Raw genomic sequence first — 24,783 nt, forward strand, 5'->3', positions numbered from 1 at the left:
CTTTACCTGCTTCTTACACATGGGTACAAATAAGTACATTAAGATAAAGGGGGAAATACTGCACTTTTAAGTGAATTATTATTTTTAAGAGTGGCTATACCACGAAGCATTAATTTAAAATGGAAACCTCTCTCTTTTTTTAACCTATTAGGTGAATATCTTTGTGAATATTTGATCTGGAACTTGAGATTGTTATTAACATTTTAAATACTTGTGACTTGTCTTTATAGTCCTTGAAAAGAAAAATGGAAGAAGATTGAGGTTTAAGTCCTGAAAAAAACTTTTTTATTGAGGTGATATTCACATCACATAAAATTAGCCATTTTAAAGTAAACAATTCAGTGGCAGTTAATACATTCACAATGTTATGTAGCTACAACCTCTATCTAGTTCCAGAACGTTTTCACTAGCCCAAAAGAAAACCTCTGTACCCATTAAGCAGTTACCCCCATTACTCACCCCTCCATCCCCTGGCACCACCAATGTACCTTTTTTTTTTTTGAGGAAGATTAGCCCTGAGCTAATTGCTGTCAATCCTCCTCTTTTTGCTGAGGAAGACTGGCCCTGAGCTGACATCCATGTCCATCTTCCTCCACTTTATATGTGGGATGCCTGCCACAGCATGGCTTGCCAAATGGTGCCACGTCTGTACCTGGGATCCGAACGGGTGAATCTGGGGCCGCCAAAGTGGAACATGAGCACTTAACTGCTGAGCCACTGGGCCGGCCCCCCAATGTACTTTTTGAGACCTAAAACTGTTTTGAATGATTTGATCGCTTTTTGTATAGATTCGAAACCTATTGTCTCAGCTAGCTGCCTCAAACCCTTGCCACTTCTTTTGTCTTACTTTGCTTTCTTAAAACCGCAGGCTGAAAAGAGCTTTGAAGGAACAGCTTGCACATTCCCCTTCACTTCTTTAAGGTTACACCTAAACCTTTCCCACCGAGAGAGAACTGAATCCCTTGTGAATCTTTGTTCGTGTTTGGCCTGAATGTCTGGGAGGCCGTGAACGCTCCTTTGGAATAATCCTCAATGACAGAACCCTCGGCGTCTCACCTCCGTCCGTCTTGCTGCACACACAGCAGCGGGTCCCTTCTCCCCTGGACCAGTGTGCAGTCTCTTTCCCTCAGGCCTGGCCCCCTTTCTCATTTGCTTGCAGGTTCTGCAAATATCTTGACTACTATGGGGATGCCTTGAAAACAGATACTTTGCTATGTTATAGGTCACACAGAAAATATTTCTATATCCAAATGAGGTATCAAGATCCTTATTAGAAATTTACGGAAAAAGCATTTTCTTTCATTGGCTAAAGGAGCAGCAAAAGACGATTATGAGTGTAATCTTGGTAATCTTAGCTAGGCTCAGGATGGAGAGCAGAGCATCCTAAAGGCCTTGTGGAGAGGCTGCCCTGGATCTCTTCCAGACAGTTGTGTGTTGTCTGCATGGGCCCTCCTGGGCTTCAGGCCTGACAGTTTACAAGAGGGGGCTTGGGGCCTCAGTCCTGCCCTGGGCTTCATGTCACCTTTGCACAAACCTGTTTTGGCCCAGCCTTTGGAAATGGCGCCACGGTTCGACAGCATAGGGACTTCCGGAGGTCCCTTTCATGCCCTGGTTGCATGAGGTTGTCTTCTCTGTCTACCTGTTGACTACAATACTCTTGGCAAGTCGCCTTCCTGTCTTCATCTGTTGTTCTTTTTTTTTTTTTTTTTGTAGTGAACTTCCACACTTTCCAAGACTTGGAATTCACAAACAACTTTTTTTTGGGAAAGGTGTGGTAAAATCTGGAATGTTTCATGAATTTCCAGGCATTCATCTGCTGGACTGTGTTAATCTTCCTATAGCATTCCATTTCAGGATGTGCGCTGCAGAAGCGAACACACCTCACTACTTTGAGAAGCAGAAAAATTTCATTTTAAAAAATTCTAAATCTTGCAAACTCTTCTCTTATGTGGAGCAAGAATAATCTTTCTGCCCTTTGGTCTGCCTTCTGCCTTCTGGAGCCACACCAATAAGCTAACCTCTTTTCCATACCACATGGTATAAAAATCTTACTTAGAGATCTGTTCCGGCAGCATTGGCTCTTTCCATAAGTATTTATTACGTGCCTACCATGTTTCTGGCACTGTTGTAACAGTGAATGAAACAAAGCCCCTGCCTTCATGGAGCTGATATTCTAGTGGTGGAGTGAGATAAGACAGAAAAAAAAGACAAATGCATGTGTAAGATAATGTCAGGTGATGAGAGATGTATGAAGAGAAATAATTCAAGAAGGTCCTGTCTTTGATGGGAGGTGCTAATTGATAGAGAGTGGGTAAGCACAGGCTCTTTACATCTATTAAAGATTTCATTGTAAATCCATTGTAATACAAAAATAAGACAAAACTGTACTTGATCGTGGAGTTATAAACGTTAGGACATGATTTGTATCCCTTCTCATTTCAGAGCATGACATGGCATCTGGAGATGGCAATGCTGTGAGAGAAGAACTCGTGAAAGAGAATGCTGCCCGGGCTCCTGTAATGAAATGGTTAAATCCCCGCTGATCCTGGGTGGGATGTCCAAGAGAAGACTCTATTTTAATGTTCATTCAACACACAGCTGACATTTTAGGAATTGTCTAGATTATAGCATATGGACATGTAATTTTTGGAGACCAAGTGTGATTCAGGGTGGGTCCAGAAAACAAAAAAGTAGGCTACTAACAATCCATAAAATGCATATGACTGAACACTTTTAGATATTTGTTAAATATTTGAATGCATAGAGATTTGTTAAATATGTGTTTATAGCAATACTGAAGAACTCGAAATGCAATTTAGACAATCTTGACCTGGAGACAGGTGAGCCAAAGGGAAAGCTAGCCAAAGCTGAAGACCGCAGTGAGTGCCCAGTTCTTCGACTTGGATGACTGTCAATATCGGGATACCACATGGAGGAAGAGTTAGGAGCAAGAGAAGGTGGGGGTGGGGTGGGAGAGTGTGATATTTAGGTCTTCCTTGTGGTAGCTTTAATAGAATTTAATTGTGCTCTTTTTTTTCACTTTGGGAAAAGTCAAAACAAAACAATCCCTGAAAGAAGTGGGATGTTTGAAGCTTGTGGGAGTTTGAGTAGCAGCCTTGAATTGAGGCAGGTTTCAAAGGGCTGCTGATGTGGTTCCCAGGTTACCGTCTCTGAAGGATGGTTCTGGAGCAGAGGGCAAGCATACGCTTCGATAAATGGCTTTAAAGAACGCCACCTCAGAGAGAGAGCTAGGAATTATTTTGCCCACTGGAGGAGGTTTGAAGGTAAATATTTATATATTTTTGTAAACAATTATGTTAGTACGAGTCATCCTCCATACCCGTATTTATCACCCTCTTGAGAAAATGAACATAATATTGTTTGTTTAAAATGATTAGAATACAAGTGTAACTCTATAAGGTTTGAAAACATCCAAGGCATGGTAAATTTATCGTTAATAATTATAGTAATATTATCAGTAATTAACATAAGAGAAACAGAAAAATTTAGTCACTATGGATTTATAAAATGTCAAAAAATGAGCAAGAGAGGGAATTTACTTAAAAGTAAGTGCAGTGACTTGGATGAGTTTTAAATTTAAAGTAGAAAATGCTTTTTAGGAGGTTTGGAAAAGAGTCAATTTTCACCAGGAAACATCAGCTTTAAAATGTAGTTCATTTTCATATTTTTTCCCTTTAAACTTGGTTTATAAGTGGAATGATGAGTACACTTGGGAGGATCTTAGCATAAACAAGATTGTTTTACTAGATTTTGTTAGGAAATATTTACAGAAGTATTTTATTTGGGGTGAAGAATTATTTAAGAATTATTTCACTATTTACCTATATTTTATTCTCAAAGTTTTGCCAACAGAGTTGTGAATGTGTGTGTGGGAGGGTCTTTGAATGTAAGCTGAATAAGCTGTTAGGATTTGTTTTAAAAGGACAAGTTTATGATTGTTCAATAAAAAAAACCAGACAGCTGCTGTGAGTCCACTCATGACTTTGTTAAATTGTTGAAAGTTGTTTAAATGATTTGTTCAATGAATAAGAACTCTTCTATGCATATTAAAGGGCAGGTTCTTCACCTGAATTTTCTGCTACAGATAAGTATCTTTAGCCAAAACATGACGCCAGAAAATTAATTTTTTTGGTCTACCTGTGCCTACTTCCTAAAAAGTTGGTCCCTATATGTTAACCCATTCTACAGAGGCAATACACACACACATATATATATGTATATATTATGTCTGTATTAGGAAAAACAATTAATCTTTTTTTAAGATGAAAAAAATTGGATTTGAATGAGATAAAAAGCCATGTTAATGCAAGATATTAACATTGTTATTAAATAAAAACAGAAAGCACTGAAAATCGTTACTTTCACCAGTGTGCAATGAAGTTTCAGGATACCCTCTCAGTGAGTGAGGTTGCTTAAAGATCTGCCTTCTTGGCCTGAAGCCCGGGCTGCAGTCCAATTGCCCTTTGGGGCAGTGTGGACAGGGGAACAAGAGCTAGCCTGGGTAGGACTTGCCTCTGCTCCGGGCTCTGCAGCAACAACTTGTGTGACCATGGGCAATAAAATCAAACTTGGGCGGGCTCATCCACTCTCAGTTGCAGGCTTGTCTTCTAGCTGCCCAGCTTCATGCTGCTAGGGCCTGTTTGTGCTCTTCACTCCAAATGCTAATGACATTCTACTCTGAATTGCTCTGTAGTCTTCTCACTCTATTCTTCATAGCAGTGGTCTCCAAAATCTTGGATTTTGCACACTTTTTGATTGCAATATTTTTGAGTGTGCAATTTTAAACTGTACACACGGCATAGTACTAGCGCATTGTGTTCATTCTAAAACATACGCTCAAACTAGAAATTTTGTGTGTATGTGTGTGTGTGTGAGGAAGATTGGCCCTGAGCTAACATCTGTTGCCAATCCTCTTCTTTTTGCTTGAGAAAGATTGTTGCTGAGCTAACATCTGTGCCAGTCTTCCTCTATTTTATGTGGGATGCCGCCACAGCGTGGCTTGATAAGCCATACTAGGTCTGCACCTGGGATCTGAACCTGCAAACCCCGGGCCACCAAAGCAGAGCATGCAAACTTAACCGCTATGCCACTGGGCCGGCCCCTAGAAATTTTTAAAAGGAAAACAAATAAATATAGATCTGAGATTTTCTCCCTTGCACCCCAGTGGACCATCCTGGGAAACACTGGAGAAGCAAAAGAAAATGCCATGGGTCAGTGGTCTCCTTTGAGGTGCAACTTCACTTGATATTGAAGAGAAGCTAAGCTGGCACATATTTCACACAATAAATATTTGTGGAATGAATGAATGGGTGGATGGATGAGTGAAAGGGTGGATGAGGAGATAGGTGGATAGAAGGATTGATGGGAGGAGGGAGGGAATGGGTGAATGGATGACTGGAGGAATGAATGAGTGGATGGATGAAGCAGGTGACAGGCCTTCTGTCTTCCAGCAGAGCACAGCTACTGAGGGAGCCGATGGCCTCTTTCATCTGCCAGCTCCCCTGTCTCCCTGATGGCTACTTATCTTGCTTATTGGGACATGAGGAGATTGATAAAACTGGGGACGTACGTTAGAGTCAGTGGATCTGACAGAGCTGTCCAGGGCAATAGAGACAGGGAGCACTTCTCCCTTAGGTTCTGGAGATGTCACCAGTGGTAGCAAAATGCATAAAGCAATTTCTGTGGTAGCCAGACTGTGTTGTCATTTTCTGTGAGAGGCAATTTGGGAGGACTGTTGTTTCCATCCTGCATTTTGTTCCTTTCCTTTACCCTAAGCTCCCTACAAGTGAAGCATTTACAGATGTAATTGAACATCACACAGATATTTAAAGGGAGAATTGCTTATTTCTGGTTACCCATCAGTTAACACGAGTCATTAAACTAAAGCCTGGCTGTAAAAGGATGCATGTCATAGAGCAGTGGTTTGCAAACTTTAGTATGCAGCAGAGTCACCTGGAGGCCTTGCTAGAACACAAGTTGTTGATTCAGTATGTCTGAGGGGAGACCCAAGGATTTTCCATTTTAACAAGTACCCACGTGATACAGATGCTGCTGGTCCAGGGGCCCACTTTGAGAATCACTGATATAAGGAAATGTAGACTTGCCTAGAAGGGAGATAAACTAAGAGATGATCGAAACCAAACGTTGCTGGCCTAATGAAAAAATACACTGCAATATTTCCTAACCAGTTGGTTCATTCAATTTTTTTGTTTGAGGATGTTTAACTATTTAAGCAGCTGAGAGAGGTGAGAAACGTCAGAGACACTTTAAGCTAAACTGTGGGGACCTGTCAGAGACAAGTAGAAGACCATTAAAGGAGGATGGAGGTGGAAGAACCAGAGACTTAGGAAGTAATCAAGGAGCCTGTGGTCTCATAGAAGGAAAGGCATTCAAGGGGCCAGCCCAGTGGCATAGTGGTTAAATTCGCATGCTCTGCTTCAGTGGCCCCAGGTTCACGGGTTCAGATCCTGGGTGCAGACCTACACACTGTTCATCAAGCCATGCTGTGGCAGCATCCCACATACAAAATGAGGAAGACTGGCACACTTGTTAGCTTAGCAACAATCTTCCTTGAGTAAAAAGAGGAAGACTGGCGACAGATGTTAGCTCAGGGCCAATCTTCCTCATACACACAAAAAGACATTCGAGAAGAGTGACCAGTGGTGCCTTGTGTCATGGAGAGATCAGGAAGACCTGAAGAGTCCTCAGGAGTAACCTGAGGTTACCTCCACTGGTAACCACAGTGGAGCTGCGTCTATGGAGAGGTCAGGACAGAAGCCTGAGTGAAGGGTGCCGAAAACTGCATGGCAGGTGAGCACTTTTCTAGAAGTCATCCAGGAAGGACAGAAGGGCAGTTAGTCTACAACTAGAGAGGGGAGACCCTAGTCACTAGAAGAGTTTTTGTTTCTTTCTGTCTACCTTCCCCCTGCCCCTCAAAGATTAGGGAGGCACCATTCTAAGCTCAGGGTTGTCAGTCATAAATGGAGATAAAGACTTCCTGAAGCAATGACATAGTTTGATGTGGTTATATGAATCTGGTTTATAAAGCTCCACTTACATAGGTTTTTGAGACATAACTCTTACAAAGTAAATACATTTTCCAGCCCCCTAGAAAATATAGCAGTGCAGGGAATCTGAGATATTGGACTTGAGAGGAGAGGCCTAAAGAATTTAGTCTAAACCTTTTATTTTACAGATGAAAACACCTGGCTCCAAGGAAATTCGGTGATAAAATGCTGTGTGTGGTGGTGAAAACTCTACTACTTATCATTGTACCACTTTTAGCCATTCAATTTTTAAAAACATTAGACTCTTTAGTTTACCTACCCCATATTAAAACAAAATGCACATATATATCTATATGAAGGCTTAAAAAAGTATACATCATTTCATGCAAAAATTCTACTTTTATGAATTTATTCCAAGGAAATAATTTTTTAAAATGTACAATAAACATATGTACAAAAAACATTGCAAAGTTATTACAGTATTGAAAAGTGATAAGCAAACTGAAAAGGTCATTGATAGGTTATTGATTAAGGAAATGGCAGTGTAGCCAAGAACTGACTATGATTTAGATATTGAAAATGATGAGGTGCATATAGAGTGGTTGACACAAACATGTTCACTCAAAGCAGAGGGTGACAATGTAACTGGTGCTGGGAGCTGGACAGGTAGTGTGGCTGCTGCTGAGCGCACACGGTCTTCCTCGCTTAAACCACAATCAGGGAGCAGACTCCTAGATTTTCATGACACCTTCTCCCCAGTCTGAGAGCAGCTGTTTTTTAAAGTGATACCTTTATATCAGGTTTCCCTCAAACATTTACCTTAGGTTTTGTAGAAACGACAATCCTCTTTTTGCATTGCCAGCTTATTGATCTACATAATATTTAATTATGTTATATAACAGTGGTAACTGTTGCAAATGGATTTGGGAACAAATGCAAAAGACTCTTGGTACGTTTTTATTTCAACAGTGGAAATGCAAGTGTGCGGGTGCATCCCAGAGGGAGGCCTGCCTGCCTGCATCCTTCAGTACACCACGGATGACAGTAGTCATATGGTACCCAGGGAGAGTAGAGATGCAGTGAACTCAAGTGAGATGATTGAGTAAAGGGTGCTTAAGAGCACTTCTACTGCATATTTAGTGAGAAAAAGCATGCTACAATGCTATAGGGAGATTCTAATTTTTGTGAAAAAAAATATATAAATGGATATAAATTGAGATATTAAGAGTGATGCTTATCTTGTTCTTTATATTTTTAACTATTTTCTGAAAGTTTTGCAGTTAGTTTTATGATTGGGAAAAACAATAAAGCTCTCTCCATTTTTGAAAATTTAAATTGCAGCAAATTTAAACAAATGAAAACAAACTAGTGGGTTACTACATAAATGGTGACTTAAGAACATAATCCTATATTTCAGTAGTTTTGGGATGTACTTTGTCATCTTGGCACTTAGATATGAAAATAGGATTTCAAACCAAGTAAGTGTAGAGAATTGTAGTTTTCCTGTAAATACTTGAAAGGCTACAAAGCGCATTAGCATAATGGCAACTCCTTTCTGGAACAGATCTTTGGTCTGACAGAAGCAAAGCTGGGAATCCTTAGAAAGTGTAGATGAAGGGCTCTGGATCATAAGGACACGTTTTAAATGACAATATACCTTCTGCACCTATGCACAGGAATGCTTTCTGCTTAAGCGGGTGGTCAGCCACCAGGATTTCTAAAGTATTTCCCGACACCTGTGAAGTTGGTAAATATTTCCTGTTTTTGTTTTGTCTAGAGAAAACAGGAATTAACAACTTGGAAGTGATTATTAAACAAATGTCGTGAATGACCTCTACATAGGCAGTTCCCAGTATGAGGTTTCATTTTCTTAAAATCTATCATAACATATTTCTCTTAAGGGAAAAAAGTAATTGTCATAATAATCTGACAACTGATTGGATGGTGGAAGATAAACCTTATACCCAGGAGGAATGGTACCTATCTTAGTCATGGGATGTGTACGATGCATTTTCAGATTTAAAAATAAATCCAATTGTAAGTCTTCAAAAGTATGCAAAACTGAGAAAGTGAGCAGTTAATGTCCTATTGATGGCTCCGTGCTCACTAAATGTACTTAGCCTATGTGAAAAATATTTTTGACTATCTTAAATACTGTGGAAGGACCCTAGAGTTTTTGAGTCAGAGGGAGCCAGGATTAACTCACTGTAATAGTCACTAGTTATTGACTTCAGGAGTGTTACTTAACCGCAATGCCCCTTAGTGTCCTCTGTATAAAGTGTGGGTAGTGGCTTATGTGCAAAGTTGTGAGGTCCTCTCCACATGTTCTTTTTATGCCATTTTATCCTATCACTGGGTTTGGCATACACCAAGCTTTCCAATAAATGGCAGATAATTAAAGTGTTATCGTATAAGCCAAAACTCATTATTTTGGTATTTCAAGTGTCCATTAATTGCAGCAAGACTGAAATAATTGCAATATTTTATATGTTCTGTTAAAGATGAAAAAAATAAAGAGATTAAAGAAAATTGGCTGACTCCTTAACAAATTTGAAGATATCTGTAAAAGATAAATAGCAATGAGTGAAGTTCAATTAATAGCATTTGAAACTCTCTCACAATTCTACAAAAGAAGTGACTATTTTTAAAGAGCAAATAATAGTGTTCTATTTAAATCTCCAAACAATCATTAGCATGCTCCAGAAAAAAAGAAAGGTACAATGCTTCAGGAGAATGCGAGGGAGCCCTACAGATGCGGCACACTTCCCCGTGTGCTATTTTTAGTTTTCTATTCCTGTCTTTTATTTTGGGACTTGGCCCGCTTCCTTTGTAGTTTCCCCTTAACGTGTTCATACCTTTCTTTCTGATATAATGCATTTCAGCTGCCTTTTTTTTCCATCTCTCAAAGGAAACTCAAGGAATGTTGGCCAGTTCAGAAACCCCTGCTAGTCTTGGCAGCAGCAAAGTTCCTGGTTTGAAAACAACCTTGGAAATCAGGATCACTGTTGACTTTCTAGTTATTAATGAATCAGAGCTATGGAGGGATCTGCGGCCAGAGATGAGTAGATTTCGAAAACCACTTTCATGAAATTGTTCATGGCTTATAGAGACTGGAGGAATTTGAAAATGGACTGTTTCAGTAGATTTATACAAAAGCAAAATCCAGTTTAAAAAGTAAGGAGAAAGTCCAGTAAGTCTAGTTTAGGGCTATTTCACTTTTTATTTATGAGTAGTCAGGTAGTCTGGTTGGAGAGCATTCATTCTGCACAATGTCACTGGAAACAGAGTGAGGAGATGAAAAGTTATGGTTCCTGTCTTTAAAGAGCCTGTGGAGATGGGACAAACAAAACTGAAGCACACAAGTGTGCAACTTAATCATGTGTGGTAGTTTATGATTCTCTGTTGCAAGCAAAACAAAACAAAAAAATGAACAAAACTGACTTTGGCCAATTTTGACAAAAGGGTAATTTATTTGTAGAATATGGGGTGCTTCACAAAATGAAAAAACAAAACACCTGCTCAGTCAGTTGCTTTGGAGGATGCAGGGCAGCTTGGGAGGTGCAGGTGACAGGAGCAAACTGACATTCTTGCTGGAGTGCTGCTGCTGGGACAAAGGGCTCCCATTGTTTGTTCGTATTTTAGTGCTACTCCATTGTTCTAAGCCTCTTTGAAACTCCTTTTTGGGGTATTACCCTCAGACCTTGTGGCCCATTTTAATGAATAGCTCAATTGTGACCAATATTCTTCCTTTGTAGGTGGATTGCATTTTTGGATGTAACCAAAGCCATTCAGAGTGTGGTCAATGAGATGTTGATCTATTGGGGCAGTACTGTTTTGGCGAAAACCAAGTTGTGTAAGATAACAAGATAAGATAATAAGTAGGAGTAAGATCTGGTCAGGAAGGCGTGCCTTGGGGAACAAAGAAACTCACCCTGTGGTTGTGGGAAGTTAGGAAGTAGGAGTCTGCCCTACATCATTTGTGTTATTGGTACTTTTGGGGGAAACATGGGATGTGTTACTCTAGTGTCTTTGTGGGTTGGTTGAAGCTTCTTGATGGCTGGAACAGAGGCATGGCCAGGTTCTGATGGGACCAGCATCGGGGCAAGGGCTGTGGTGTTGGTGGCGGGAAGCAGTACCCATTTGACTGCCTCCTTTACCTCATGAAGTCAAAGGTCAGTCTCATGGTCTGACTTGATTTCTTTTCTTAAATGACTTTATTTGGTGTTAAAGACAAAAAATTATTATTCACAATTGCTTTAAGGCAAAATTGTTTTAAAAAAAATCTAGTTATTTAACATCAGTGACTTTTTGCTCCTCATCTTGAAGTTTATTGTTAAAAATCTTCTTCTTTTCAATTCTACCTAAATGGCTGCAATTTATGCTCAAACAGGAAAAACATATAATATGTATACATAGCAAGAGAGAGAATGATAAAGTAAACATGATAAAATGTTAACATCTGGGGAATCCGGATAAAGCGTAATATGGGAATTTTTCTCTATTCTTGAGACTTTTCTGTAAGTCTGAAATTAGATCAAAGTAAATGCTAAAAAAGTGGTCTTTGATATTTTGACTAGACTTTCCATACTGCTTCCTTTACTATCTTTTCCTTATTGTCTTTAGAAGAATTAGGTCAACACAACACCTGTTAGAAATCTTGACAAGCTGCCTCTCTTAGGAAATGTGCTCAGGATGGTGACCACCTCCTTGCTTCTGAGGCCCTGAAAAGCACTACTTCTCCATCCAAGTCCACATGGGGACCATGACACCCAGAAGGAACAGGAAAGGCCAAGACTGCATCATTGAGGGACCAGAACATTTGCTTTTTGCAGGCGGAAGTGCAGCAGTGCTGGCAAGGGCCAAGTCATGACTGACTCTGTCACCTGCAGCAAGTGAAGGCCATGATTAGAGGGAGGAGTCTATGACCAAATGAGATGATATGTCAGGGAGGCTGAGGAGGAATTTCCCAGGGTAGGTGCAAAGTTCGTCTTAACCCTATGATCATTGTCACTTCTTGTAAAGCACCATGTCTGGTCAACATTGTCTTCATTTGTTTGTGCAATTATTTTCCAAGAAATAAAGAACTAATGGATCCAGCAATTCCACTTCTGGGTATTTATCCAAAGAAAACAAAAACACTAACTTGAAAAGATATCTACACCTCTGTGTTCATTGTAGCATTATTGACAATAGCCAAGACATGGAAGCAACCCAAGTGCCCATTGATACATGAATGGATAAAGAAAACGTGGTACAATGGACTATTATTCAGCCATAAAAAAGAAGCAAATCGTGCCATTTGTGACGATATGAATGGACCTTAGGGCGTTATGCTAAGTGAAATAAGTCAGACAGAGAAAGACAAATACCATATGATCTCACTTAAATGTGGAATCTAAAAACAAAACAAAAAACCAACTTCATAGATATAGAGAACAGATTGGTGGTTGCCAGAGGTAGGGGCCAGGGAGTGGGCAAAATGGGTCACGTGATCAAAAGATACAAACTTCCAGTTATAAAATAAATGTCATGTGGATGTAATGCACAGCATGGTGACTATAATTAATAATACTGTGTTGCATATTTGAAAGTTGCTAAGAGAGTAGCTCTTAAAGGTACTCAGAAGAAAAAAATTTTTGTAACTATGTCTGGTGATGGATGTTAGCTGGACTTATTGTGGTGACTGTTTTGCAATGTATATAAGTATCAAATCATGTCATACACCTGAAACTAACATAATGTTATATGTCAATTATACCTCAATAAAAAAAGGGTCAATGAACTACGTGTATCTATTTGTTCTTATTCAAGCAAGATTAATATTCCATCTTCAGAGAAATATTCTAATTGGTAGAGAGATTATTACTATATTTACATATTTCCATCTTCATGGGGTGATGGCTGTTGTAGAGTATGTCAGGGTGGTAAATCTAAAATTCTCAAATTCAGGACGAGTGTGGATTTTGACTGATTGATGGGTGAAAACTCAGAAGGGAAAAACTGGGCCAGATGTTTTCTCCTCTTCCAGTATCTGTGTTCTTTCCCTTGTGGGCTGACTCATCTGCCCTCATTTAGTTTTCTACATGTTTTGAAGTAGGAAGAAAAGGTATGAGAGGGAGTCGGTTTCCTGGGGAAGAATATGTGTGAGGGCACTGGGGTAAATCTTCTCAGACACATTGTTTACTAACTGACAAGGGAGCTGGAATGTGTGTGGCTTTGGGATTTCTTCTTTGGGGACATTTTATTTGTGTCTTTGGAATGACACACCTTGGGTGTGATGAAGTGAACTCCGCTCATTATGCTGTGGGAAAAGTTTTTCCCTTAATGACTCGAAAACATGGGCTTGTTATTCTGAAAAAGCAGAGTACATCCTCATTCCACACAAACAATGTGATACGCACCTGGAGTCAGGCCAAGCTTTTCTATGAATAGAACTCAGCAAAGAGTGTTAGAAACGCTTTGGATTCACATGGCAGTCCTGGATGCCTGATCCCAACAAAGGAAATGATTTACCTGCTCTTCAAAGGTGGAAATTAAGAGGATTCCCTCTTGTCCTCCTACGCATCAGTGGACCAGGGCTTCCTGGTTAGCATAACATGCTGTCCACACAACTGAGATGACATTGGCGCCTGCCATGGAGAGGCTTTTGCTTCTGAGTTGTTTTTTCAGAGTAAGATGGATTTTCAGGAGAGTACACATAAATGAAATGCCCCAGGAGCAGTCGACGGTGTCGAACCATGAAGTGCCATTTGGTCTGCCCTGCACTGGGCTCTGCAAATGCTATGCATTTGTCTAGGCTTGTTTGATTACAAGGAACAGAAATGCAATGAAAGGGGCTCAAGTTAAAAAAAAAGGGTGGGTGGGTGGCTATTTTAAGGACACAGAAATCTTATGAAGTATGGCTGGCCCTATGGGAACTGGGGAGGCATCTGGAACAGAGACAGCTCCTCTCTCCCTCCGTGGTCAGTAATCTTGCGACTTTGTTTTTGATCTTGCTTGACTCTTTATGCCTGGTGCACTCTCCTTTCTATCAATTGGCTTCTTCTGCTTAACTATAACATTAATGATGCTAATATAATACCAGTAGTGGCTAACACTGTTTATTCTGTACAAGCCTGTTCTAAGAGCTTTACATGGATTAGCTTGTTTAGTCCTCACAACAACCCTACAAGGCAGGTACAATTTTTTTACTCATTTTTCAGATAAGTACACTGAGGCAGAGCGAGAGAGAGTAACTTTCCCAGGATCACATACCTAGTATGTGGCAGAGCCAGGTCTCAAACTCAGTCAGTCTGGCTCCATTTTATCTCCTCCATTTCTTTGACTTGCACAAAACATTGCCATATTTTGGCAGTAATCTCTTCCCCAACCCTACATAATCTTTTTATTTCTAGAGCTTCAACACACTGGTTGACTACAGGACAGTCTCTGGGTATATTAGTACAAATTTTTGAGAGAAAAGTTCTGCTTGGTCACAGGCCAACCAGTTTATCTTTTTTTAAAAGATGAATCTATCATAGTTCTTTCACTATGTATTCAAATTCTTTTTTTGGTGGCAAGTTATAGAAACTCAGTATAAAATTATTTAAATAAAAAACGGACTGTATTTGTCCTCCTAACTGGGAAGCCCAGAAAGTGAGTCTTGCTAGTTTCAGGTCTGGCTGAATCCAGTGGCTACATTTATTTCATCAGGGTTCTGTCTCACTCCCCATCTTTTAGGGGCGGGGGGTCTGGGGTGGCCAATCTAATGTAGTGACTGCAGGACTTCCCCAATAGCTACAGCAGAAAAGTCCTAGGAAGCGCCCTGGGGGGATAGTCTGAATGACCAGGGCGGGGTTGGGAATGAGGATGGAAGAATCTTCCATAGGAAAGAAAGTTTCAGATACCAAAAACAGATGGAAAAGGTGATGGAATGCAGAGCAGCAGACATAATACCTGTTAATTCTAGAGGGCCAACTCTGTCACAACTGGCTGTACCTGGGGGTGAGATGGGGCACAGTTCACATGCTACCAAATGAATTTAGGATCTAAAGAGCTGTAGCCAGGAGGAAAAGTCTCTGATAAGACGGTATGGGTGGAGCAAATGTGGTAAAGCATGCCTAACACGGCTGGCCTTGGCATATCCGAGTAGGTAAGTTCTGGGAAGTATACTGTAGCACCTGACCTTAGGAGAAGGAAACACTTAGGTGCCAGGCGACATGAATTTGGGCCATGCTGTGCAACTAACTAGGGGTATGACATTGGGCAAGAAACTCAATCTCCTTGGGCCACAGTTTTCTCCATCTGTAAAATGAGGGACTTGTTAAATTGATCTCTATGGACTCCTTCCAGTTTTAAAATTCTATTATTTTATCTTAAAGGTCTTGAGTTCTACTTTGTTCCTCTGAGTTATAATGATCATCTCATTACTCGAGATAATTCAGAGTAGAAAGATGAGTCCAGGGAGGATGTGCGTGTGTGCAGATAGACTCATGAGCATGCTGCAAAGTTGGCTTCCCATGTGACGCGGTTTGAAGACAACAGAACTGTCACTTGCCCTCAAATTTCTCCCGCCATCTGGCATAGTGCCTGAAACTCCAGCATTGATCCATTTTTAGGTTTTGGTCAGAGACCCGAGTTACTTCCCACTATGCTTGTCTGGCACTCCCTGAGCACACTGGCTTCAGCGCCTCCTGTTCTCTTGCCTATAATGTTCCCCCGACCCCCATCCTTTGCTGAGTTAACTCAGTCATTCTTCAAATTTCAGTTTAACTGTCCCCTTTTTAGGGAAGCCTTCTCTGGATCCCTAGACTGGGCTAAATTCCTCTCTGATATGCTCTCCCAGCACCACGCAGTTTCCCTGCAGGCATCCATGACAGCTGCAGGTAGTATCTGTTAGGCACACATTAGGCTTTTTGGTGAGACTATAAGCTCCATGAAGATAGAAACTGTGTCTGTTTTTGTTTATCACTTATCTCCAGGAAGTAGCACAGTGCGTGGCATATAGTAGAGACTCAATAAGTATTTGTTAAATTTTTAGTTTTAAGATGGCTTGCTTCATCAGGGAAAATTGTATATAGCAAGGTTTCCCTTCCGTGCATTTCTTTTCAACTTACGTTTCACAAGTGTGGTCTATGATTGGCTAAGACTAGTGACAAATGAGGGAAGAATGTCCCAGAACTCTCATCCTTTTACTTAGTCAAGAGATAGCTGATGTGATTAGGCTTTTCTTCCTTGGCATTTACCCTCTCAGTATAAACTCTTAACACCAAGCATCATGTAGGACCCAAAGACCGTCTTAAGGGACCCCACATCCATCCCTCATTTGGCAAGATATGAAAACCAACCTGCCTCTCCCGGGGAAGGCTGGATGTGTTTCTGTGTTAGCTAGTGTTCCACGATCAAAGTAGAGCCTGGTTGTTGCTAATAGTGGCAATGTGGGGCAGAGCAGAGCTATCTTTTAATCCACATATCTTTTCACTAAGCAAAGAAGAATTGTAACCTCTGTGGATCCTTGACACTTGGGCTGTGCCATCTAAAGAACAGCCACAAAAGCGGAATAGTATGGTGACATTTGGATTTGCCTCACTTCCTTCCATTGTCCTCAGGATCCTGGAGGACATCAGGTCTGATTCTATGGTGCTGACAATTCTGCGAGAGAGTCATGGCTCTGGGAGGCAAGGAGGGTGCTAATGTGGAGAGCATTGACCGGCAGTGCTGGAGGGCCATCCAAAGCTAAAAAGGTGAAGACAGTTGTGCAGGTCTGGGGTGGAAACTCCAGCATGCTGCCCAGAGACTCCTTCAGGAATGAAAGACTTACTCACCCTTTTGCTAGGAGTGCTGCCTGCCCTCAGCTGTCAGCTTCCTGCCAGGATTGTCTCTGCTAAAGAGAGTCTTTCTATGGGGCTACCTGAATCCATAGATGAACCAACGTGGGGATCTAAAGGCCCAGTCCCCTTGCCCTAACTTGGTACAGCTCTGAACCGTCTTCCCAGATTCAAAACTCCCGGCAAGGTCCTCTGAGGTTTCCCTGGAGACTGCATCACAGCTCAGCTTCTCTTTCTGTCCAATCCTGTTTCTTTCCCCTCTATTCCTCTCCCCTCCGAGCCCTTCTGCAGGTGTTGCTCCAAGAGTGTTCCCTAATGAACCACCTGCACACGTTCATCTCCATCTCAGAGTTGGCTTTCCGGGGAACAAAACCTGCGACAAGCACCCAGCCTAGACAGCCAGTGTGGGTTTCCACACAGCCCAGGTTTGCTCACCAAATTGTAGCCAATGGGGCTGCAACAGCTGCCTTTTGTTGATCATTTGCCCTCAGTGGGTGCCTTTTTTGCAACTCCTCTGCCTGGAGGGGGTGCCTTTGTGTAATTCATCAGCTGGGAGGAACCACCTTTGTAATTTATCTGCCTGGTGGGTCTTCTTTTGCAATTCACATTAAACCACCAGAAAGTGTCTTTTGTCAACCCAAGCTCCATATCACCATGGTGCAGGCCTATTACTTAAGTTTGGATAAACTATAAAAAAGACAAAACTATTTCTGGGAAAAAAAAATCAAGAAGGAAGTGAAATATAGTGTCTTGAATTTGAGGAAAAAAATAAACTAAAAGGAAATTCCATAGGTAGGTCATCAGAGCTCAGGTCCTTGGGATTTTTATTAATCTGAAGGAGGAAAATGCCAAACGGAAATCGCTCTTCAGATTTAAAGGCAACTCCTGAGGTGGCAGGAAAATGGCTGAGGAGTCCATTGCTGTTTGCTATTTAGGCACAATCAAAAAATATTTTTTCAGTGTCGTGTGGCATCTCCTGGGTATTGCGATAGCTCACCACTATACCCATGGGCTCTTGGCGAACAATAGACAGGAACCAGAGAAAAGGCACCACAATTCCATCAGGACTACTTAAATTTAATTTTAGGCCAAGTAAAAGAAACTGTAGATGGAACATCCAAAGTGTCCAAAAAGTAAAAATAGAAAAATTCCTTTGTACAGAAGACTTGGGAAAGTGAGATAGGTCTGCAGATTTGCCCTGAATTGTTATTTATATGTGTCACCACCCTGAACAGAATGTAAGCTCCTTAAAGATAGGGGAGGGGCTGTGGGGGGTGTGGGGGGTCATTTTGTAACCTTGATAAACCTGGTCCAATAATTCACACATGTTGGAAGAGCAATAGGTGCTTAGTTATGAATGAATCTGGCCTCTACTGATCAACCTTGGTCTTTCACAAGATGCCTTTGCACTGATTTATTCATTCAATAAGTTTACCAACTGCCTTCTATGGATCAAAAGGGAACTCATAGTTCAGGAGAAAGACACGCTATTATACAGAGAGGACAATACAGTGGGCTAAGCTCTGAAGTGAGGTGTATCCAGGGACCAGGGAAGCATCTCAGAGAAGGTGAGCAGACATTTGTAGGGACTTGGTCAGGAACAATGTAGATGAAGGAAGTTTGAGGCAGAGGGAACAGCATATGCAAAGGCATGGAGATTTGTGAGATCACGGCACATATGGGAATTTGAAATCATTCCGTAGGACTGATGGGTCTATGGGATGGAGCAATTTAAGATGAAGTTGTAGAAGCAGGCTCAAGAGAGACTGTGCAACGTCTTCAGTGCTATGTCCAACAGGTTGATTTTCTCCTATAGCAAACAAGTAGAAGCTGTATGTGGTTCTGTGCACAATTCTATGCACGTCTGTACGATGATGAATTCAATTGTATGTGTGTACACTAGTGTAATGGACACAGAACAACGGGTGAAGAAGTGTTCTTGTAGCTTTGCTGAGGTAGATAGAGTCCAGGAATGAAACAGGGATGATGATGAGTAGTAGGGACAGTAAATCTGAGTTGTCGGGATATTTAGTATGCGATGGAATGACCTCATATCCAAAGCTGGATAAACACAAATAACTGAATAATACCCTTACATGCGGAGAGAATTTTCAGTCCTCAAATGTCTTCTAAATATAACACCTTTTGGACCCTTACACAAGGCTGCGAGATGGGCAGGGGCAGAGATATCCCAGACTCCCCACTGTGGAGTTAGATGGCATATCTAAAATCGCACAGCGATTTGTGGCAGATACCTTCTTTCTGTAAATTTATGATTGCCAGAAGTGATCCATGTACTGGGGAGATGGAACTCCTCAGGTGCGCCTTTCCGCACGATGAGTTAACTAACTCTGTGGAAAGGTGGCCCTGGGCTGGCAGACCGACTGTGGAACAAACTCAAACTGGAGATACGTCAGGGTGCCATGGCCTGACATTCAGAGCGTTGATGCGTGTGGCTTGAGGGAGCCTCATGACTGCAGGTGTGCCTGTTACTGATACCCTAGTTAATCATCTGCATCCCATGTTAAATTTTACTGGATCTGTGGCAAAGCAGCACAGAGTCTTCTTAGCGAGACTCCAGAATAGGCAGAAGGAGAGTATGTAGCTAGTCATAGTAAAGAAAACAGCAATCCTGGGGAAGAATATGATTCTTCATGAAAAAGGAAGCAGGTGCCGTTGGCTCCAAATTCTGCTGTCAGATTTAGTTTGTTTGTTTGTTTTAGTACTTTGCACAAATGTGAAAGTAAGCAAAGCAAAAAAACCCAGAAAGTAAAAATTTTAAATATGTTTGGGATCAAATATCGGGATAAATAAAAACTTTTCCTATTACTTTTGAGTGCTTTTTATTTTGTTTTTTCAAATGGAGTATTTGCCAAAGGAAGGATTGCACTTTAAGAAGTTTGGCCAAAAGATCCATAAACATATTTCAAATTTCCTATCCTACAACTTAAATGGAGAATCGTGGCCTATATTTTAGAGGCTCTTCAAACCAGCCATTAACTTTACACTTACTGTGATCAGCCTAGTATTTAGTTCATAAAGAGTGTATTGCCAGGATAGTTTTTTAATTTTACGTTGGATGTTTGTTCTTTCAAAAACAGAACATAGTTATAACTTAATAGTGAAGAACCAAAATGACTGTAAAACCACATTGCCACCAACATTTTTAAAATGTCTCCAGAGATAACAAAAGCTCTAACAGAAGAAAGAAAAACACATTGAAAAATGTAAATTACAAAGTTATCTTTTGCAACTTAAAATGAGTTCCCATTTCATAGTTTTTTTAAATAGAGCTAAGATTTAAAAGGAATACGTTACTTAAAAAATTTCTTTCTTCTTGTTCTTGAATGTGAAAGTAATAGAAGACTTCTGTCAAAATGGCTCGATAAGTCATGTTTGAGTAATCCCTCCTGTGCCAAACACACATACAGTCACACATTGCTCAACAGTGGAGACACGTTCTGAGAAATGCGTCGTAAGGTGATTTCATTGTTGTGCGAACATCACAGAGTGTACTTGCACAAACCTAGATGGTATAGCCTGCTACACACCTAGGCTACGGTACTAATCTTATGGGACCATCACTGTATATGTGGTTGGTCATTGACCAAAATGTTGTGATGTGGTGCACGTATTGAGAAAATAAAAAAGACGTAGCCAGACTAAAAAACAAGATAAATATCCTCATGAACAATCCTCATGAAATGGAAGACACTGGAATGTGGTAAGCAGGGCTAAAGCCACTAGCCTGCTGAGCTCTGGGCTGGAGCTGGAGGTTTAGCTTCTGCAAGGATAGTGGGGACAAGCATTTTGAAAGACAGAGGACAAGAACCAGACTCACTTGAAGTGAAAGGATAGGGTGGGCTTTCACAGATGTGAAAGGAGGTGGAAGCCTCTGCGGGGGGCTATGGTTCAAGGAAGCTTCTGAACTAGGAAAACCTGCCACCGTACGCCTAGAAACGAAGATGCCCTTTGACTGGGTAGATGGATCTGCAGTCTCTCTCCAAAACCATCCCTGTGCAAGCTCTCTGACCTGTTAGGCTCTGTACAGGGCCAGTGGCACCTGATGGAGTCAACTCAAAACCGCTAAATAGGGAAGGGAGCGTGGAGGAGGAACAGTGAAAAACCTCACAAAAACAAAATCCTAAAGCTTTCCACTCAAAAATACACCTGCACGTCAGACTTCCAAAATCCACCCAAGGAAGTCATCCAATAAGATCAACAATTGGAACATACATTTTCTAAAAATAAAATTAACTTTATAAAACCTGAGGACTCTAAATAGACATTTAAATTTTTACGCAGAAATACGTACACGCATGAAAATAGAACAGAAAAAAATGTGTTAAGAATAGTTGGTTATGAAAGAGGACCAGTTAGAAAACTTGGAAATATAAAATTTAATTATTAAATAAAATATTCAGTAAATGAAGTAAAGCCTGGACTGGCTACAGAGATAGAATTATGAATTAGTAGAAGGTACTGAGCAATTCAGCCAAATGAAACACAAAGAAACACACAAAAACCTCAACGAGCAGTGAAGAGCCCACTTTGAAGGTTCTCAGCCTCTCCTTCCTTGGCATCCCAGAAGGAGAGATCCAGGCGAATCATAGAGAATCAGTAAATGAAGAGTCAAATGCTGAATAGAAAAAGAACTGGAGTTCTCATATTGAAAATGTACTCCAAAGGGTCAAAACAAAAATAAATAAATCCACACTGAGATTCATTATAGTGAAACTGCAGAACATTAGGAATAAAGAGAAAATAATTTAAAGTTTCCAGAGTGAAAAGACAGATTACTCTCAAAAGAATAGCTGTCTGGCGGCAGATTTCCTATTGGCAATGATAGATGCCACCAGAAACTGGGATAATATTTTCAGTGTTCTAGGAAAAATGCTTATCAACAAGACTTTTTGTAGCCAAATAAACTCTCTTTCAAGGACAAGGGCAAAATAATGGCATTTTCTGACATACAAGACTAAAGGAGTGAACCATCCATAGGTCCTCGGTGGGAGAATTGCTATTGTATGTATTTCAACAAGAGGAAAAGTGAACCCAAAGGAAACACAGAGAATTAAAGACATAACTGTGAACAGAGAGATCAATTTTTTAAAAGTTGGTAAATTGGATTAAAAATGGACACGAAAATGATCATTTTGTGTGTGTGTCTGTGTGCACATGCATTTAAAAAAGGTAAAACTAAATTTTGACATTACAATAGGAGACAGTGTTGAAAAGGTAGTTAAAGCACGTTCAGATCTTTCATTTGTTCAGAAGAGGATAGAATAACTTCAGACTTAGTAGGAAAAATTCAATTACTTTTAAAAACGTGCGTATTTAAGAGTAATCACAAAAAATCAAAATGTAGCCATTAACTTTGAAACTGACTGAGTAAAAAAGAGAATGAGTAAAGGAAACTTAACCATCCTTTTAAAAAAATTGTTTCTGCCTTCTGTTGAATTTATGAGTAGAAAAATTTTATAAAGATAATGGAAGAAATAAATTCAAATATATCCATAATTTTGATAAATGTGAGTGGATTCCCTCTTTGTCCATTAAAAAAATAGAGTTTATTAGATTGGATGAAAAAAAACCAAATCCCATAGCTTGCAAAAGTCATACTTTAAAACAAAATGGTATAAAAAGATAGAAAAATAAAGGAATGGAAAAAAGGTATCTTAGGCAACTATGGAAATTAATACTTACATATTCATATACTTTAGGATTATTTTAAAACTTTAATGTGAAAATGAAAGTACCTCTGTAATCCCCTCTCTCCACACCAGCTATGATAGTCTTAGGTATAAAATAATACAGTTTTTGATTCACCAAAAAACCACAAATATCATACCTTGCGTCATACCACGTGAGAATGAAGATGCAGTTTATTCACATTGTCTCTGAATTATTCAGCTTTTAATGGACTGTTACCTAATGACTTCAATTTTGAGTGCTCAGTTGACAGCAGCAGTACTGGGTTCTGAGCACCTGTCAGTGACCACCGCAAATCCATTCATGGAGGAGAACATCATACATGTGAAATCTTAACACTAAGGAAGACAAAGTTCTTATCCTAAAAACAAATAGTTATTGGGTATTGTGTTTTGCCTTACAATAGATGTTTCCCCATAAGCACAGCCTGAGATAAAGTCTTGCATGTATTCTCAGGGAGTAGGAGAGACGCGGAGAGAAGAAAACAATATAAGCAAACAGAAAAACACAATTTAGGAGGAGAATGGAGGATTCAAACTGGGGCAAGGGAAGGAAGGTAATCAGCATGGATAGATATTACCAAAATTAAATTAAATCATTTCCGAACATTCAGTTTCTCTTGGTTGATTCTAGCATTTGATCACCTGAAGAAAGGGTTGGATTGAGATAATGTGTCACCATTCAAAACGTAGGGCCCTCATTGTTCAGAGATAGTGCAAATCACCCCTGGGAGGCTGGCTTTCTCCTGCCCAGTCCATTCAGCCTTGCCTTTCATTTAGCTCAGGCCCTCACCTCTGGTCAAATGAGCTGTGGCAAGAGTAGATGGTTTGGTTTCACTCAGTGGCAGTGGTAAAACTCGTAGCAACTTGGGCAGAAAAATGCCATTTGGAGCCTCTTTACCTAAAAGAGAGCATGTAACTGACAGGCATGTATAGGCTTTGTGATGTTTCTAGTAAACTGTGGCTTCTCTCTCAAGTTCTTGCCATGGCCAGAGCACAGCCTGCACTGGAGGGTTGCCCCCGGTAGCCCTGGAGTAAGCCTGACTAGGATGACAGAGTGGCAAGAGGTAGTAAATAGGAGTGATGATGTAGAACAGAATATTACCGTTGCAACATCTGACACCAGAATTTCCCTTAGGGAAGGATCAATCAGTGCAAAAAGGTGAGATCCCCATGGCCTGGAAATGCTGATAGCTTTAGGGCAGAGAGAAGACTTCCTCTGCATGAAGAAGGAAAGGAATTTATTTGTTTCGCTAGGCAGGGAGAGAGAGGTTTATTTAATGTCAGTTCAGTGATACTGGGCTACTTCTCCAACTGTCAACAAAGCCTGCTACCTCCCATTTTGGAAATGGAGATGTTAGTAAGTTGATCTAAGTGATTGAAATTGTATTCCATTTCTCAGATTGGATAGGATTGGAGAGATGAGAGAACAGAAGGAAGAGAGGAGCCAATAAGATGGAGAGAGGCTGAGAACAGGTAAGGTGAAGGTGCATGAAGCTCAAATTCACGGGTGGGTTAGCTGGGGGACATTTCAAGGACAGTGATGGCCATGATTTAATTGGCAATTATTTGTGCTGCTTCATTGTAAATCATCTCTAAACAAACCCAAAATCTTCTGGAAAGTCTACCATGCTCTCAGATCCCTAGGATAAGTGAAGCTTTATGACTGGGTTAATCCAGTAAAACTAGAATCAGTATCCAAAAAAGCAGAGGAGACCATAAAAACATAAGCCGTCTGTCTACAAAATCGAAACTATCTTGAGGATGGTTTTAGAATTCTACAAGCTGGGAAATTTAGAGGTTCTAGCCACCTCCCTAACCTTGGTAACCTGAAGCCCTGGAGAACTCCTCTTCTGCTTTTGAGAAATGAAGCAAAAACCCTGTGTATTTAAGACTCATGCCACTCAACTATGGCACCATTTCTCCCTCCTACTGGTCACCTACCAGCGTCCGGTTCTCTTCCCCTTGAGCGTTGATGACTTGGGCTCTTGGCTCATAGGCTTCCATGAAATTGTCCTCCTGGGCCACTTCACAGCCATGTGAATAAGCCATCCAACATCAGGGCCTCTCAGCTCCACCACATCCCCATCTACAATGCCTTCTCTTTACCCAATAAATCCACAGTCTACTTCAGACCATAAGCGCTCATAACTGCTCTACTTTCAAAATCACTAATTCAGACCTCCTGCTCTCGGACTAGGCCACCCTCCTTTCAATCTGTTTGTCCAGTTACTCACA

At 40.6% G+C, this 24,783-nt stretch overlaps 1 protein-coding gene across 10 annotated transcripts in view; it reads left to right on the forward strand.

The window, feature by feature from the left end:
* ESM1 (endothelial cell specific molecule 1) overlaps nt 1-12,810 on the forward strand; it is a 41,642-nt gene extending 28,832 nt beyond the window's left edge. For 6 of the 10 annotated variants that reach the window (XM_005604270.4, XM_070246267.1, XM_005604271.4 and 3 more), the window contains one exon: nt 2,443-3,983. In XM_005604270.4, the coding sequence (XP_005604327.1) occupies nt 2,443-2,543 (101 nt within the window). In that variant the 3' untranslated portion in view covers nt 2,544-3,983. Of the gene's footprint in view, nt 1-2,442; nt 3,984-11,651 lie in introns of those variants that run through there. The other 4 variants (XR_002802574.2, XR_011430373.1, XR_011430374.1 and 1 more) reach the window with 1 other exon arrangement.
* The last annotated feature ends 11,973 nt before the right edge of the window (nt 12,811-24,783 follow it).

The sequence above is a fragment of the Equus caballus genome, chromosome 21 (assembly GCF_041296265.1).
Source record: "Equus caballus isolate H_3958 breed thoroughbred chromosome 21, TB-T2T, whole genome shotgun sequence".
Classification (NCBI taxonomy): Eukaryota; Metazoa; Chordata; class Mammalia; order Perissodactyla; family Equidae; genus Equus; species Equus caballus.